Source organism: Pseudonaja textilis, chromosome 1 (genome assembly GCF_049901715.1).
Source record: "Pseudonaja textilis isolate UNSWEBS1 chromosome 1, rPseTex1.2, whole genome shotgun sequence".
NCBI lineage: Eukaryota > Metazoa > Chordata > Lepidosauria > Squamata > Elapidae > Pseudonaja > Pseudonaja textilis.
In genome coordinates, this window is record NC_141990.1 from 283554081 (window position 1) to 283568067 (window position 13987).

The following is a 13987-nucleotide window of genomic DNA, read 5'->3' on the forward strand; positions in this document are numbered from 1 at the left end:
AAGCTCCACCAAACAGAGGCCTGCTTTCTGCAGAGGACTATCAACACTCATGGTAGGATAAATACACCAATGCTTATTTTTTTTTAGTCCAAGGGTTTAGTTCAGCATTATAATCTGAATATAAACATGTGCAGTCCTGAGCCACAAATGTACAAAAAGCATGGCCACATACTAACCAGCTGATCCAATAAAAGTACTTGCATGTGTTGGGAAACACATGAATATCCCCCCTCCCATAAGAGTTAATTTCCCAAATATATGGTGATTATAACTTCATTCCAAAGGAGGTAAACTGTTTGTGTTTTCCTGTTGGCCCACTAACATGGCGAGTTAAATTCCATTAGTAGTAAACCTCCTAAGAAATGTACTCCTAATCTTTTGCGTCACATCCAACATATTGTATTTGTGCAGAATTGTTTGTAAGGTTAATAGCCATTTTCCACTAAGGTGTTAGCCTTCAGGACTATACGACTAGATTAGGTTCAGAATAAACAACATTCTATTCTTGGGGATTGGGGGGTGTAAAAATAACCAAGAACCCCATTGTAGAATTTACTTCTGGGCTGAAAAAGCCTCAGTCCATAGAAGGAGAAAGTCAAAGCAACCCCCTTTTTTTAAAAAATGCTAGATGGTTACTATGATTCTAGAACTCAATCGACACATTTAATTTCCCACTAAAATCAATAAAAATATTCCCATTGAGGCAATCATTGCAGGTATTTTTCATGCCAAGTTTTCATTCTAGAATTTCATTCCTAAATAACAAAAAGGAATCTGTTAGGAAGGAGACTTCCCTCTTAAACCTGAGGTTGCTAAAGATTGGCTTATTCTATAAGTCTTTGCCTTCAAACTGAAATAAACTTTGGTGTGCTTGAAGAAAGTTAGAAAGGACGGAAATCCCTCATTCTTCAGTTTTTTTTTTTAATTAAAGCAAATATTTTAGTTTGTGACATATTTAGTAGAACTGGTCTGATATTCAATAAGTTTAATAAATATTTAATATACATCTAATAAGGTGACTCTTTGGAATAAGGTGACAGAATTCACAGTTCTGTCATTGTTCTCCTAATATATTGCCTTGCCTGGAGAGGGGAAAAAACTGCCAACAATTCCTTTTGTTTACCCTTGTCTTCCTCTTTGAACCCTAGGTTCATTTTTAACTGGCCTAGAAGTAAATATTCTTTCAATAATGAAATAAAGTAAAAGAAAATAACCAAAATCCACTCATTGATAATATTTGATTTATTTAAAGTCCTTAACTGGAAATGATAAAAAAAAGTTAAAAGGAGGGTGTGGGGGGGGGGGGAAACATGCTCCATGGCTTGTATTTTCATAAAAAAACCCAAAAGAATCAAAACATTTTTTTTTCAATTACAATCACATTTATTATAAAATTAAGATTTTTTTTTATTTTCTTTAAAATGGTGTGTCATTTTAAAACCGTTTATTTTAAAGCACTTTCAAGCTGTCAAGAAGAAAGTATAAACCGTGCAAATAAATTAAGAATATTGTAAAGGCAAACGGGGAGGGTGGGGGAGAAGGAAGGGAACCGAAAAGAGGAAGGGGAGTAACCCGCCTGGCTATGCTGAAACACCATGTAAAAACTGAAGAAAGTGCATTAACACTGGATGAACGTGCTAACCAAGGTAAGGTAGAATTAAGCGACCTCGAAACCTCAAATTCAGGAAGGTGGCGACTGTTCTGATGAAAGCAGCCTCGGGAGCATCTCCCACTTCAGAATAGTCCTCGACACGCGGGGCTCGAACGACAATAATAGTCCTAGAGTTCCGGAACCCACGGAGGGGGGATGGGATGGCGGGGGGGGGAGAACTCTGAGATTAAATAAACCAAGTCATCCGTGTAGTCAAGAGATTTCCTGATGCTGAAGGAGACTCCTTAGTAACAGCTTGTGAGAAGGAAGGGGCGGGGGCGGGGGGCAATTGAAATAATTGTAACATGCCTTAAAAGGCTGCGTGACCTGTACAGTTCTGTCTCCGATCCGGATCCCATTGGAAATGCAGGAGAGATCCTTTCCCTCTTCCACTTGCCATCTGTGCTCTGTCCCTTTATACAAGGCGGGGGTGGGTGGGGGGATGTTCGGGATCTGTCACCCGTGGTTGGGTCCCTGGGGTCAATGGGCCTGCGGGGGAGGGGAGGGGAGGGGCGAGTTCAGCAGGGCGTGAAACAAATGCCCTTTCCCCTAAGTCTCAAAACGGAGGCAAGTTCTGCCTCTCTCTGCGCCGCATCCTTCAAAGGGGTCGGGCTCCTAATCTAATGTCAACTCTCCGCCCCCGTCTGTTTACCTGTTTACCGGGGAGAGTCACACGCAGGCCAGTAAGTCCGGGCTCAACTTCGACCTACTGAATCCATCTGGGAAACCCCTCCCCACCCTCAACGCAAGAGGCATTCCAGGAGCCACCCAGGCGCGGTGGGTGGAAAGCGGCGCGGGCTGCCTTGGGTCGAGCTTCGCCTTTTTTTTTTCTTTTGAAAATCACCCCACCCATCTCCCCCCACCCAATTTTGGCGAGATTGCTTCGAAGAGGAAAAGGCGGGGAAAGGCAACCAATGATGAGTTTCAAAATGGAAGCCTCGCTTGCTTCTTTCTATGGCCAAGGGTGATAGTGTCTATACAGGGCTTTTCTAAGGAGGGCTGGACCGGTCAAGCCGAAGCCAGAGAAATGGGACGCCCTGGCGGCCGAGCAATTATCCGAGCCGCCCCGAGAATAAAGGAACAGTCCTTTCGCTTTATGTCGTGTGGGTCGTTTGCCTTTCCGTTTTCCCTCGCACGGATCGCGGGCTGGCTGGAGGTGGGGGGCGGGCGGAGGGAAGCGGATGGTCAGTTTGAGCAGAGATCTGAGGAGAGAGACCCAGACGAGGGAGGGAGGGAGGGAGGATTCCGCTCGCTTGACCCTCCAGACCCCCCCGGCCGGCTAAGAGGTGTTCAGCACCGGTCTGGAATACACACCTTGGTAGTAGGAGGGCTCCAAGGCCGAGGGCTCAATGGCTCCCCTCCCGCCCATGGAAGCGCTGCTGAGGGGCAACCCGCCAGGCAGGCCGCCCGCGTAGGAGGAATATTGCAGCGCTTGCTCGTAGGCTTTGAAGTCCAGCTTGTGCTGCTGTTCAGAGGAGGACATGAGGTTGTTGATGGAGAAGGGGTGGTTGAAAGAATAGTGGGGGTCGCCCTTGAGGTGCAGCTGCGGCTCGTGGGGTCCCAGCGCGTGGCCCGGGTGACTCAAGGAGGCCAAGGGGACCGAGGCTGCCACTGCAGCCGCCGCGACCACGGAGGGCTTCAGCTCGGCTCCGTTCCCGTTCTGGTCCAGGGCTTGCGGGCTGCCGGCGCCGTGGCTGGACGGGGCGGCCTCCAGCTGCCCTCCTTTGGCTTGGCCTCGGTGCAAGGGAGAGCTGGCTCCGCCGGGGTCTTTCCTTCCCTCGCCTCCGCCCGATCCGCCCTTGGGCCCGGGTTGCTTGTCGCACTTGAAGCGCTTCTGGCGCCGGAGGTAGCAGCCGTTCTCGAACATGTTGCCCGAGTCCGGGTGCAGCGTCCAGTAAGAGCCTTTGCCCGGCTTGTCCGGCGAGCGGGCCACCTTGACGAAGCAGTCGTTGAAGGAGAGCGAGTGCCGGATGGAGTTCTGCCAGCGCTGCTGGTTCTGGCGGTAGTAAGGAAAGAGGTCCATGATCCACTGGTAGATCTCGCTCAGCGTCAGCATCTTGCTGGGCGCCTGCTGGATGGCCATGGTGATGAGCGAGATGTACGAGTAGGGCGGCTTGGCGTGCGGGTAGCTGCGCTTGAAGCTCTTGGCGTCGCGGCCGCGGCTCAGGTTGGAGGAGGCGTACCCCATGGGGCTCATGCAGGGTCCCATGGCCCCGTAGGCGCCCAGTCCGTTCAGCGAAGCCTGCGGGCCGCCCATGGCGTTCATGCCGCCGGGACTCAGCGCCGACCCCATGGCTGACATACCGTTCATGCTGGCTCCGGTTCCACCGGGGCTCAAGCCGGGCCCCAGGCTCGGGTTGGCATAGGACATGTTGAAGGAGCCCGAGGTCATGTTGCCGCTGGTGGTCATGGCGTTCATGCTCATGTAGCTGTTCATGGAATTCATGGAGCCCAGGCCGGAATTCATGTTGCTCACTGGCACCGTCGAATAGCCCTGCGGAGGGAGCGCACACAGGTTAAAACCGGCTCTTCCGACCCTCCCGCCCGGCCGCGCCAGACGGCCCCGCGTTCCCACCTGGTGACGTTCCCCTACTTGGCCCCAGAATTTCCCCCTGCAGAATGCATTTCCCCTGCAGCCGGCCTTTCCGGCTCATCCTTGCATTGCAAGGAGAAGAGGGGAGCGGATGCAGCCTTCTGAAGCCCCAGATTCCGCAGAAAGGGAATCCTTGAGTCCAGTTTCGGCCCCAAGCTTTCCAAACGGAGACTTGTCCCCGCACTATGTCAGATGCTAAAGAAATCGGGAATAGTGGCAGAAAACATACACGCGTGTTATTCACCATACCAAACCGCTTGCATCCGAAATATACATGCCAATATAATAATAATAATAATAATAATAATAATAATAATAATAATAATAATAATAATAATAATAATAATAATAATAATAATAATAATAATAATAATAATGATATAAACAGTTCGGCTGCATTGGCTGCGTTGATTTGGGAGCAAATATATAAACATGTATTTATGCAGCACCAGTGGGTGGCTTCACAGGCATCCACAAGCCCCGGTTGCCTTTTTCAGAAAGGAAGGGAAGTTTTGTCCAGGGCCAAATTTGGAGAGCTTGTTTGCTTGGCCCTTGCACAAATCGCGGCTGTGATTTTAAAGAGGGGTTCTGATTAAGCGCAGGGTTAAAGATCTGGAGAACATCAGACCAAAACCTCAAGGCGGGAGCAGACTGGAAACAAGAAACCTGCAAGGCCCAAATCTTCACCTGCCTTTTTGGGCAAACAGCAGCTCTCCCAGAATCTAGTTTCCAAATGGGGGCGGGGGGGGGGGGGACACAACCTCCAAACCTGTTTCCCACCTATGTTTGGCTTCATGGAAGGCCCACCCAGTTTGTAGTGGTGGTTCTTTTTACAAAATCTAAGGCAGTGAATGCAAACCAAGGCTTCCCCTGAGCAGCTCAGAACTGCCTTGGAAGAAGAGCTAGGCAGATCCACTTCACACCGAGGCGGCCCACTCTGCCAGCCCCCACTCACTCCACAGACCCTGGGAAAGGGAAACGGTGGAGGGCAAGCGCCCTATAAACCACAAAAGCCCGATCTTCCCAGCTCCTCGCCGTCCCCTAGGGCGCCCAAGAGAAGCCGAGGCCTTCATACCCGCGCGACCCGGGCCCCCGAAACCAAGAAAGCGAAGTCCCCGCTTTTTCTCAGCCCCGCGTCCCCTCTCCCGACTTCGCTTTGCTGGCTCTAGCTTCTGCTTCGGCGGGGGGCGTGGGAAACAACCTGGGTGACAGTGTTGGGAGCCGCTTTTCTCCCAGGGCCTTGGCTGGTTCCTGCTAAACCGGGAAACTTTCCTTGGGAGGAAGACTGGTAAATTCGGGGCAGGGGACCGGGGATGTCCAAAATCAAACAAATGATCCTGAAATGTTCCTCTCTTTGCCTTGCAGCCTAGAAGTTTTGACTAAGTGATAAAAGGCAGTCGAAATGCCACCGCTTTTCGCGGTTTTAATCAAAGATCCTGCCGTAAGGCGCTTTAAGCAGGCTAAGGAATAATCCTTGCAAAGGCTGAAGCTTTTCCCTAAAAAATCGAATGCCTAAACCATTGATTTACTTTATCAACTCATTGAAAACTATACGGGAAAGGTTACGCCTTATAAACTCCTCTATATTGCCTATATTTGAACTATATTCTGTGGACGATATTGCCCCCACACTGTTAGGATTATAGTTTTGTATTAGCGGAAATATGTCAAGGAATGGTGATATTTGAATGATAGGCTATGCCCATAATAGTCCTTGCCAGTGTGGGTAGGGGAAGATGCCTGCTATTTTCAAATTCTAGGAACCCAATCCAGCCTAGAAAATCAGTACTGTCTACTGCCTACAATTGGAGGAGGGGGGCGAATCTCTTCATATAAGCATATGCATAGTTTCTTACGCGCGTTTTGAACTAAATACGGAAGTAATAGGAATGTGCCAAATTCCTTTCAGTCTCAAAAATACTTCCGTATAAAGTAGAATTTAAGTTTACGGAGAGCTGGCAAATTCTCGTTCGCCGATCCAAGACCCCACATTCGCCTAGGATGGTCGTTTTATTTTCTCTCCCACCCCACCGGCGAGGCGGGAAGACGCAGCCAACGATTCTCAATCTCTTTTTGAGCCCCCTTTGACCTCTGGCATTAAATTAGAAGCTCCTCTACAAAAGGGGCGATACCAAATGCAGCCAGGGGCCCCCAGTTGTTTTTTTTAAACCACTGGCCGTGTTTGCCGCGCAGCAAACCCGAATCACAATTCTGGTAAAGGCGCGCAAAGCAATCTCGTTCCTGCAACGCGCTGCGGGTCTCATCTCGTCGCTTTCTTTTTCACTTTATATAACTACGTTTCCTGGGTTGCCGCTTTTTAATTTTACGTCCAAGCCTTTATTTACGAAAAGGCTCCATTTATTCCCCCCCCCCCCGCACTCCCAGTTAGGGGTCCATAGATTTCTGCACCCTTCTTCTTCCTTCGCCCGCTTTTGATCCTTTCTTTCAGTCCTTTTGGAGCATATTGTAAAATAAGGAGCGTGGGCATGAATGGACAATGAAAAGTTAGGCTCCTGGTTACGGAGTCGGATCGCATTCTCGGCAGCGCCACCCGCCGGGCTCCGGGAGAATTAATTTCTGATTTATTTTTAATCTTTACCACCCCCCGTTCCCCTCCCAACCCCCAACTCCGTGAAAGAAGCGTGCGGCAAAGTACACACACCAATGCCTCTTTTGCCTAGTTGCAGAACAATATTGGCACAGGTGAGGCGTGGGAAGGGGACCAACAAAACGTGAAACTGCTGCCCAAGGGGGAGGGGGGGGAGCTCGTGATGATTGTTCCCTCCCGGCACGTAGACAAATCGAGGCCCTTCATGGAGGGACTCTGGCGCGGTTGGGAGGACCTGGATTTGAGAACTCTGCCGTGTTTCGACGCCTAATCCGAGGAGGTGATCAATAAGGTCTTCCACCCCCACCCCCATCGGCTCGATTGCCACTGATCTCCCCACCACCGCCACCAACCCCGCATTTCCGCCGCCCCCTCCATTGCCCCGTGGGACGATCGGAAATTTATGTTGATTCCTTCCCGGGCTTTGCAGCCAGCTGTAACACTGGAGAAAGCTGGTTTAGGCGCCGTCAGGAACTGGCGATTCCCGGGGGTGGAAAGAACCTCTTCTTGGCTGAAGCCCTCCGGACCAGTTCTCGGATTCCCCACCCCACCCCACCCTCGACCGCCCACCCAGCCACCCCGGATTCGCTCACCTCCTGAGTCTCGGCGTAGTAACTGTTCCACTCGCTTGCGTCGTGCCCTTCCATTTTCACAGTCCCTAACATCCTGGAGTCAACGTGCGCGGTGTAACCATTCAGTCCCCTCTTGGCGAGCGAAAGGGAGGTCGGAAAACGGAGCCCCCCCGAGTCTAGCAGGAAGCCGGCCCCCGGGGAGGGCTCAGTCAAGCAGGGACGTTGGGTGGCGGCGAGCCACTCGAGAAAGTGAGGAAGTGCCGGCTGGGATGTGAGCGGAGTTGAGCTGAGGTGGATCTTACGTTGCACCAGCCGCCGCCGCCGCCGCCGCCGCCGCTGCTGCCGCCAAAGCAGCGCCCACCTCCTTCTCCTCCTCCTCTTCCTCCTCCTCCTCCTCCTCTCCCCATTTGTCCGTCGCACAAAGACGTTCGCACCTACCAAGCCGCAGATGCACCTGCAAAGCAGGCAGTTCCACTCGGCTTGCAACTCCCCTGGGGCGTCTCTTTATTTGCAAAGCGGTGTAATTGGTTTATGCGGGACGGCGGGGGGAGGTGGAAGAGAAAGACAGCGATCGCCTTGGAGGTAAAAAAAAAAAAGAATCGGGGCGGGAGAGAGCGGTGTGTGTGTGGGGGGAGAAACCCAGAAAAAGGAGGGGAGGCAGGAAGGAAAGGAGGAGGGCAAGCCTTTGGATTTAACTCTCCCCTCGCCCTCCGCCCGCTGCCGCTGATGAGGGCGGGGGCAATTCCAGGGAAAGGCGGCACTCCTGTCTGTGTTCAAAGAGCAGACCGAGGAGGGCAGGCGCACGACCCAGCCATAGGAGCTGTCCTGTCGGCTCGGACACTTCTTTCCAGAAGGGGAGCAGGGCGGGTGGCTGCAATTAAAACCAAGCCAAGAGCCCTGAACGATTTCTTGTTTAGAGTTTTAGAGGCGCAGATGGCTGTGCTGTTAGGCTGCCGTCCTTTTAAGCAAAAGCGGTTAATCTTTCTCGGTCGCGCTTGAACTTTGGCGGCGGCGGCGGCGGTAGGGACAGCAGCAACAGTAGCAAGCTGGGTGCCAAGCATTGATTCCCGGCACCCCACACCCTCGTCCCAATGATGGAATAAAAGCAGCCCAAGTCGAAGTCAGTAAAATAAAGCGTCCCTCCTTGCAACGGGGAGAATCCAGACACGAAAATGCAACCTTTCATGGACCGTGGTCCTACCTAATAGCTCTCCTCCCTCTCCCCTCTTTCTCCCCGCCGTACCCGCAGAAATATAATAAAATAGGGTTTGTTCCATGTGACAGGGAAAATCTGCCTTGGAGGAAAGTTTCAGCACCCCCCCCCCCCCCCGCATTATATTCTCCCTTTCGGGCAGAAGCACCGGGTGAATACATGAGTTACTGCTGTGACGTTCAGCCAGTCCAGGCCCGGCGCATTGAGGTCTGAACGGTGGATCCCTTGGCCTGAAAGCTCCGCTTGGCAAAAGGCCCAGGTGAGTCATTCCGACCATTTTCATGGCTTTCTTCCCCTGAGCTCAACCTCCCGCTCCAGCCCCGCGCCTTCCTTGCCTGGAAATCGTCACCTTAGGAACCGCCTGGGCGAGTCAATAACAGGTGATTGCCACGGGAGATTTGGTGACTGAGCCAGAAATGGCTGTGGGGCACAAATCTTCGGCTGTCCTCCTGCCATTGCTTTAGACTGGGTGGCGATTTTCTCTTGCACATTTACTCCACCTGTCTAACATTGTTCTGCAAGGGCATCTCTATGATCTCCTGGAATCAGGTGATCCATGGCATCCCACAGAGTCCTCTATGGAGGCCTCCCAATATCAAAGAATTACGAAAATGTGCAGTCTTACTTGCTCTTCCTAAGGGTTGGTGGCAAGTAAGTAAGTTGGGGAATAATTTCATGGGAAGAAATTAAACCAAGCAACTCAGGAGAACTTTTTTCCCAATGTCCCATGATTTAAAAGGGGGTCTTTAAAGATCTTGATTTTTTTTGTGGGTTGAATTCAAGCTTAAGTATATTCTCCTTAATAATTGCCCTACCTCTCATTGACTTCAGTAGAATAAAATAATTTAACCGGGATCCAAAGCCAGACTATTCACAGTAGAGTACTATGAAGTGGACAAGTCCTCGGAATATCAACTTTTATTTTCATTTCTGAACTGCCCATCTATCTCATTGACAAACCAGTTTCCTCAGAATTAAGGCGTAAGTGTGCATTACATGCTGCACAGAAGATGATGGCTTACCAAGTCAACCCACTCCTTGTCCTTTATACCTTTAAACGCCCCACCTAATGGCAGTCCTAATCAACATGCTACAGCGTAAGCCACTTGGAGAAAATAAGGTTCACTGGACAGAACTCCAGGTATGGATTGGTCCCAGTAGAGCCCATTGGCGCAAGGGATGTGGGTGAAGTTGCCAGTTAATTTCCAGAGGCATAAAATTGGCTGGAAGACAAACATTTAATGCTGCCAGGGTTGAGTGGATGCTATTTTTCCAACCTGCGTCCTTTTCACCAGAATCCATACTGTGTGTTTGTGCTTACGAAAGAGGTGAGAGTTCTGGGCATTCCCTAATTTGAGCATTTTTTCCAAGGGAGGCCAAGGAAAAGATGCCATGGGAGCAGTATGGAGCAGGATCCCTCCGACATGGGGCAGACAGGCAGCACGACCACGGCACTAGGAAAATACATTCTCCTTGTGTGGAAGATGCTTTCCGGGTCAGTTCGAATGCAGGCGCAACAATTGGAAACGGGATCACCCCTTAGGAGAATGTTCCCTGGCGGTGTTAAAGAATTTGATTCCAGAACACTATTTCCGGTTTACTTGGGATGGCAAACCTAGCTGTTTGTTTCTTTTGCATTCCTGAGATTTCCTCTAATTCTCCATCCAGCTAAGATTTGTCCTTATTGGTTCACACTGAAATGTAGTTCTATTAATAAACATCCACGAAACCAAAGCAAACGTTTTTTCAGACAGTGACATCCATATTTTAAAAATATGTTTTAACGTGCTAACAAAAAGCTTCTTTTGTTCCCTGCTACCAACCTCCTTCTTAAATCTGGCAATAGAATGAAGTTAAATCCTTGATTCAAGCGAAAGTCTCAAATCAGCAGGAAAGAATAAGAAAGAAAAGAATGCTATTAAAAAAAAAAGCTAAACACATTCTTCCATAGGTACCTTGTTTTTTACACTTTGGAATAAAATGCTTCGGAAACAATTTTGCCATGGAAGAACTTTTATACCACAGCCAATAACTATCATTTATAATATACCGAGAGAACTTTGTGATCCTAAATGCCTCCTCTGGCATAACATATGTTTAAATTAATAGGCATTATTACAAATACTGTAAGGCTACAGTAATTAAGATTTGTATGCCTAATGAAGTCCATTGGAATGTTAACACTCACATTATGGTAACAAATGTGATAGAAACCAGCAGCATTTTAAAAATCTCAGTCGAATGTGATCCAGAGCAATCCCATGAATTTAAATTTGAATGCTTTGCAATCCTTTGGATATCAGCCAATATTAGGACTTGGTATCTAATCTAAACTTGGATATTCCTAAGACACTTGCAGAATTCCTAGGGCCTTAATTTAACGAGGGACCTGCCGGGTGGGGATGGGAACGAAGGTGTATAGTGTGAACTACAGATACAGAAGAGATTATGCCTTGGTTTCCCTCTCCCCATTAATTCAGCAAAACCGTGTCATCCGCTCAAAGTATAATCAGGGATGACGATGAGGACGATGGTCGTGAATAAGAGTAAAAAGCTATTGGGATCATGAAGGTTTTTGATATTGGGCCAAAGGGTAAGAAATCGCAGCAAACTAAAAACACCAGGCGGCAAGAAATGGGCTGACAATTTGAGCAATGAAACAAGACAACTCTGGTTAATGCACCTGCCTTTTCCTAAAGATTTTAACCTTCCGCGTTAAGCTTGGCATCTCCAGGGCACCGCGGTCCTCGCCATTTGGGAAGTGGGGGGTGGGGGGAATTCTGAGCCGGGGGAGAGGAACCTCAGCCCCCCGGGGGAGCCGGTGGAAGAAAAGAAAGGAGACAAGGCCGGCGGGCAGCCGCTCTGCTTCTGCAAATGCGCAGCGCCTCCTGTTGTTCGGCTGTGGCGCCAAGCGCGCACGCAAGGGCAACGGGGCGAGCGAGAGACGGTGCCTTTTTCGCCTTTCCGACGGCTGGCTCTGAAGAACGGCCCAGCCTGGCCAAGTGGCCCTTTGGTCATTGATTTCCTTGGGCCAGGGAAAGGATGCAGCTCTCGGATGTGGTGTTCCCACCTGGATGAGGGAGGAGGCATTCCTTCCGAGCTTCTGGCCACGGGGGGACCGATTGGCGGGCCTCTGATGCCCCTCGTCACACTTTTTAAACGAGCCCGCGAAGAAAGACGACCAGCCAGAAGCGGGCTTGCTAGTGCTGGGGGTGTGTGCGTGTGGCAGAGCAGGAAAAGGCAGGCTCAGCGCTTCCCGAAGAGTGGGCGTGCTCCTGTGGGGTGGTGCCGGGGGCTCTCGAGAGCCGGCGCTGTCTCCCCACCTCCATCCACAGCTCTCGGGGGAGAGGCTCCTCCTTTTACCTACCCTTTCCTGCAGAGGATAATTTAACAGTTGCGGATGGGACCGTGGCGGGGAGGGCTGTGTGCCAGAGAGAACTCCAGGAGAATCCGGAGGTTGTTGGTTTTTTTTTTTTTTAAGGAAAAGGGAAGGCAGGAAGAGCCCCTCGACAGCAAATGCGAAGGAAAAGCATGCTTTGGAGCCGAAGCAAATGAATAAAACACAAGACAAGGTTGCCTCGCTCAAGTGATGCGGGCCTGGCTGGAAGAAGCCGATTTAGCTCTCCAGAGGCCAGAAATGCATGCAACCGCACTGTCTTGGGCCAAGCAGCACCACTCAGCCGTCTTCGCCGGGATCCAGAACTTAAAAACTTCCTCACTGCTATAAAAGTACCCGGCGCAGGACTGGTTGCTTGACTCGGTCAGCTGGTGGGGGCGGACGGGGGGGAAACCCGACCTGAACATTGTCAGAGGGATCTCACCGGCAGTCTCCCAGCCAAGCACTACTTACCTCAAAAGAGCTAAGCGGAGCTGGCTTGCTTAAGGCTTGGCTAGGCGATCCAGGGCAGCCCAGGACTGTAGGTTTGAGCGAGAAGTCGAAAAAGTCCCCTTGAAAAAGGCGGGGGAGGCAAACAAGGGCAGGGTTGCAGCCAAGAAAAACCACCTGGAGGTGTCCGCGGGGTGTTCCGGGAATCCTGCGCCTTCGGTTTTTGCGCGACTGAAGCGCTGCTTCTGGGACAAGTCTTGAACTTGATCCACCCCTTGGGATCTCTTTTCTCTCTCTTGCCAGAAAAGCGCCCCCTCTTGCCTCCGGGGCTCTTAAGAGCCCAATTCAGCCCCCTCTTTTTAGTTGCTCTGTAATGTTGGGAAGCGGCGGCTGAGAGAACACGGGACTGAGGAGGACACGGGACTTTGCTAAACGCGCCGTCCCATCAACCCTTTTACTTGAACGACGAGTGGAAAGCCGGACCTTTGGCACAGCAAATGTATTCGAAAAGAAGGAGAACCCCTACTAAACCTAGTGGAAGTCTCGTCAAAGGAAAAGCACGAGAGAATGTGAATGATCTGCTAGATTTCCAGTGTTATTTTTAGATTGGAGAGACACACGGAAGGGAAGGAAGGAAGGAAGGAAGGAGATAATTTACATTCCAAATATTTCAGTTTGCCCTGGACTTGGTTTTGAACATTGTAAAGCTGCCTTCACGCTATCCTGGTGCCCAGGTGTATTCAAATCCAGCGGTTCCAGATGAATGGGTGGGAGGGTAGCTCTACTCTTCCGAAAAACAGGAGGGGTTCAGCCCTTTCTCTGCCTTTTGGGAGAAGGGGATGGTTAGGAGTGCAGCGGTAGCTACACCTATAGGTGTTGGTAGGTAGGTATATGGTAGGAGAGGAGTGTAGTTAACCTTGCCAATGGAGTTCTGAGATTTTGCGTCTGTGCCTTGTGAAACAGACGAGTCCCACAACGGGCAGCCTTGCTTCTGTCCTTCTTAGTTGCCTAAAAGGGCAATCAAATGGCGCAGATAACAGTAGATGCCTAGAAGGGTCGGTTTGTCCCAGTTCTCTCCAAATATTCCTTGACTCAGAGAGAAAGGCAACTCTTGAAACTCATGAGGTGAACCTTCCCGCCCTCTGCATTTTTATTTGGAGAAAGGGAATCTGGACAGGACCAGAGGTTTTGCCAACATTGAGATTATAGGCAATGTAAGGACAGAATCGCTATGCCCCGGGCTAATTAAATTGCGGTTTGGAGGTTTACTTGGCTGAGAAAGAGGGCTGGGGATGAACTGCTCTTGAGTAATTTCTGCGCTCTTATTCGGAAACTGTCAGTTGGTCTCAGTAAAATCTCCGCCCAGCTCATCACTTCCAGTAGCCGTTTCCTTAATTAGCACACATTCACCTGCAAGCATATTCAGATGTAACCAAATACCAGTTCAATTATCTGAAAAGGCAAATTTCAAGAGTCTAGTGTGGTTTAATTCGGGTCTTATCACCCTTTCTATTTTAACAAAGC

General features: G+C 50.2%; 1 protein-coding gene and 1 long non-coding RNA gene across 3 annotated transcripts; one reads left to right on the forward strand and one right to left on the reverse strand.

The window, feature by feature from the left end:
- Positions 1-1224: 1224 nt before the first annotated feature.
- On the reverse strand, positions 1225-7864 carry FOXA1 (forkhead box A1). The gene is made up of 2 exons (XM_026711313.2): positions 7446-7864; positions 1225-4145 (listed from the first exon to the last, which is right to left on the reverse strand). Exons 1-2 carry the CDS (start codon positions 7515-7517, stop codon positions 2931-2933), a joined length of 1287 nt encoding a protein of 428 aa, XP_026567098.1. The 5' UTR covers positions 7518-7864; the 3' UTR covers positions 1225-2930.
- Positions 6867-10376, forward strand: LOC113443247 (uncharacterized). 2 transcript variants are annotated; one of them, XR_015741085.1, is made up of 3 exons: positions 6867-6947; positions 8709-8896; positions 10009-10376. It is a non-coding gene; the product is annotated as an uncharacterized LOC113443247 (long non-coding RNA). The 2 variants fall into 2 exon arrangements; XR_015741086.1 differs by lacking the exon at positions 6867-6947 and adding an exon at positions 7874-8006.
- The last annotated feature ends 3611 nt before the right edge of the window (positions 10377-13987 follow it).

Bases quoted from the DNA above. Each gene is read 5' to 3' on its own strand.
- FOXA1 (XM_026711313.2), bottom strand. From the start codon at position 7,517: ATGTTAGGGACTGTGAAAATGGAAGGGCACGACGCAAGCGAGTGGAAC. The intron at 4,146-7,445 runs GTGAGCGAATCC...CTCCCTCCGCAG, and splicing joins ACTACGCCGAGACTCAGGAG to GGCTATTCGACGGTGCCAGT.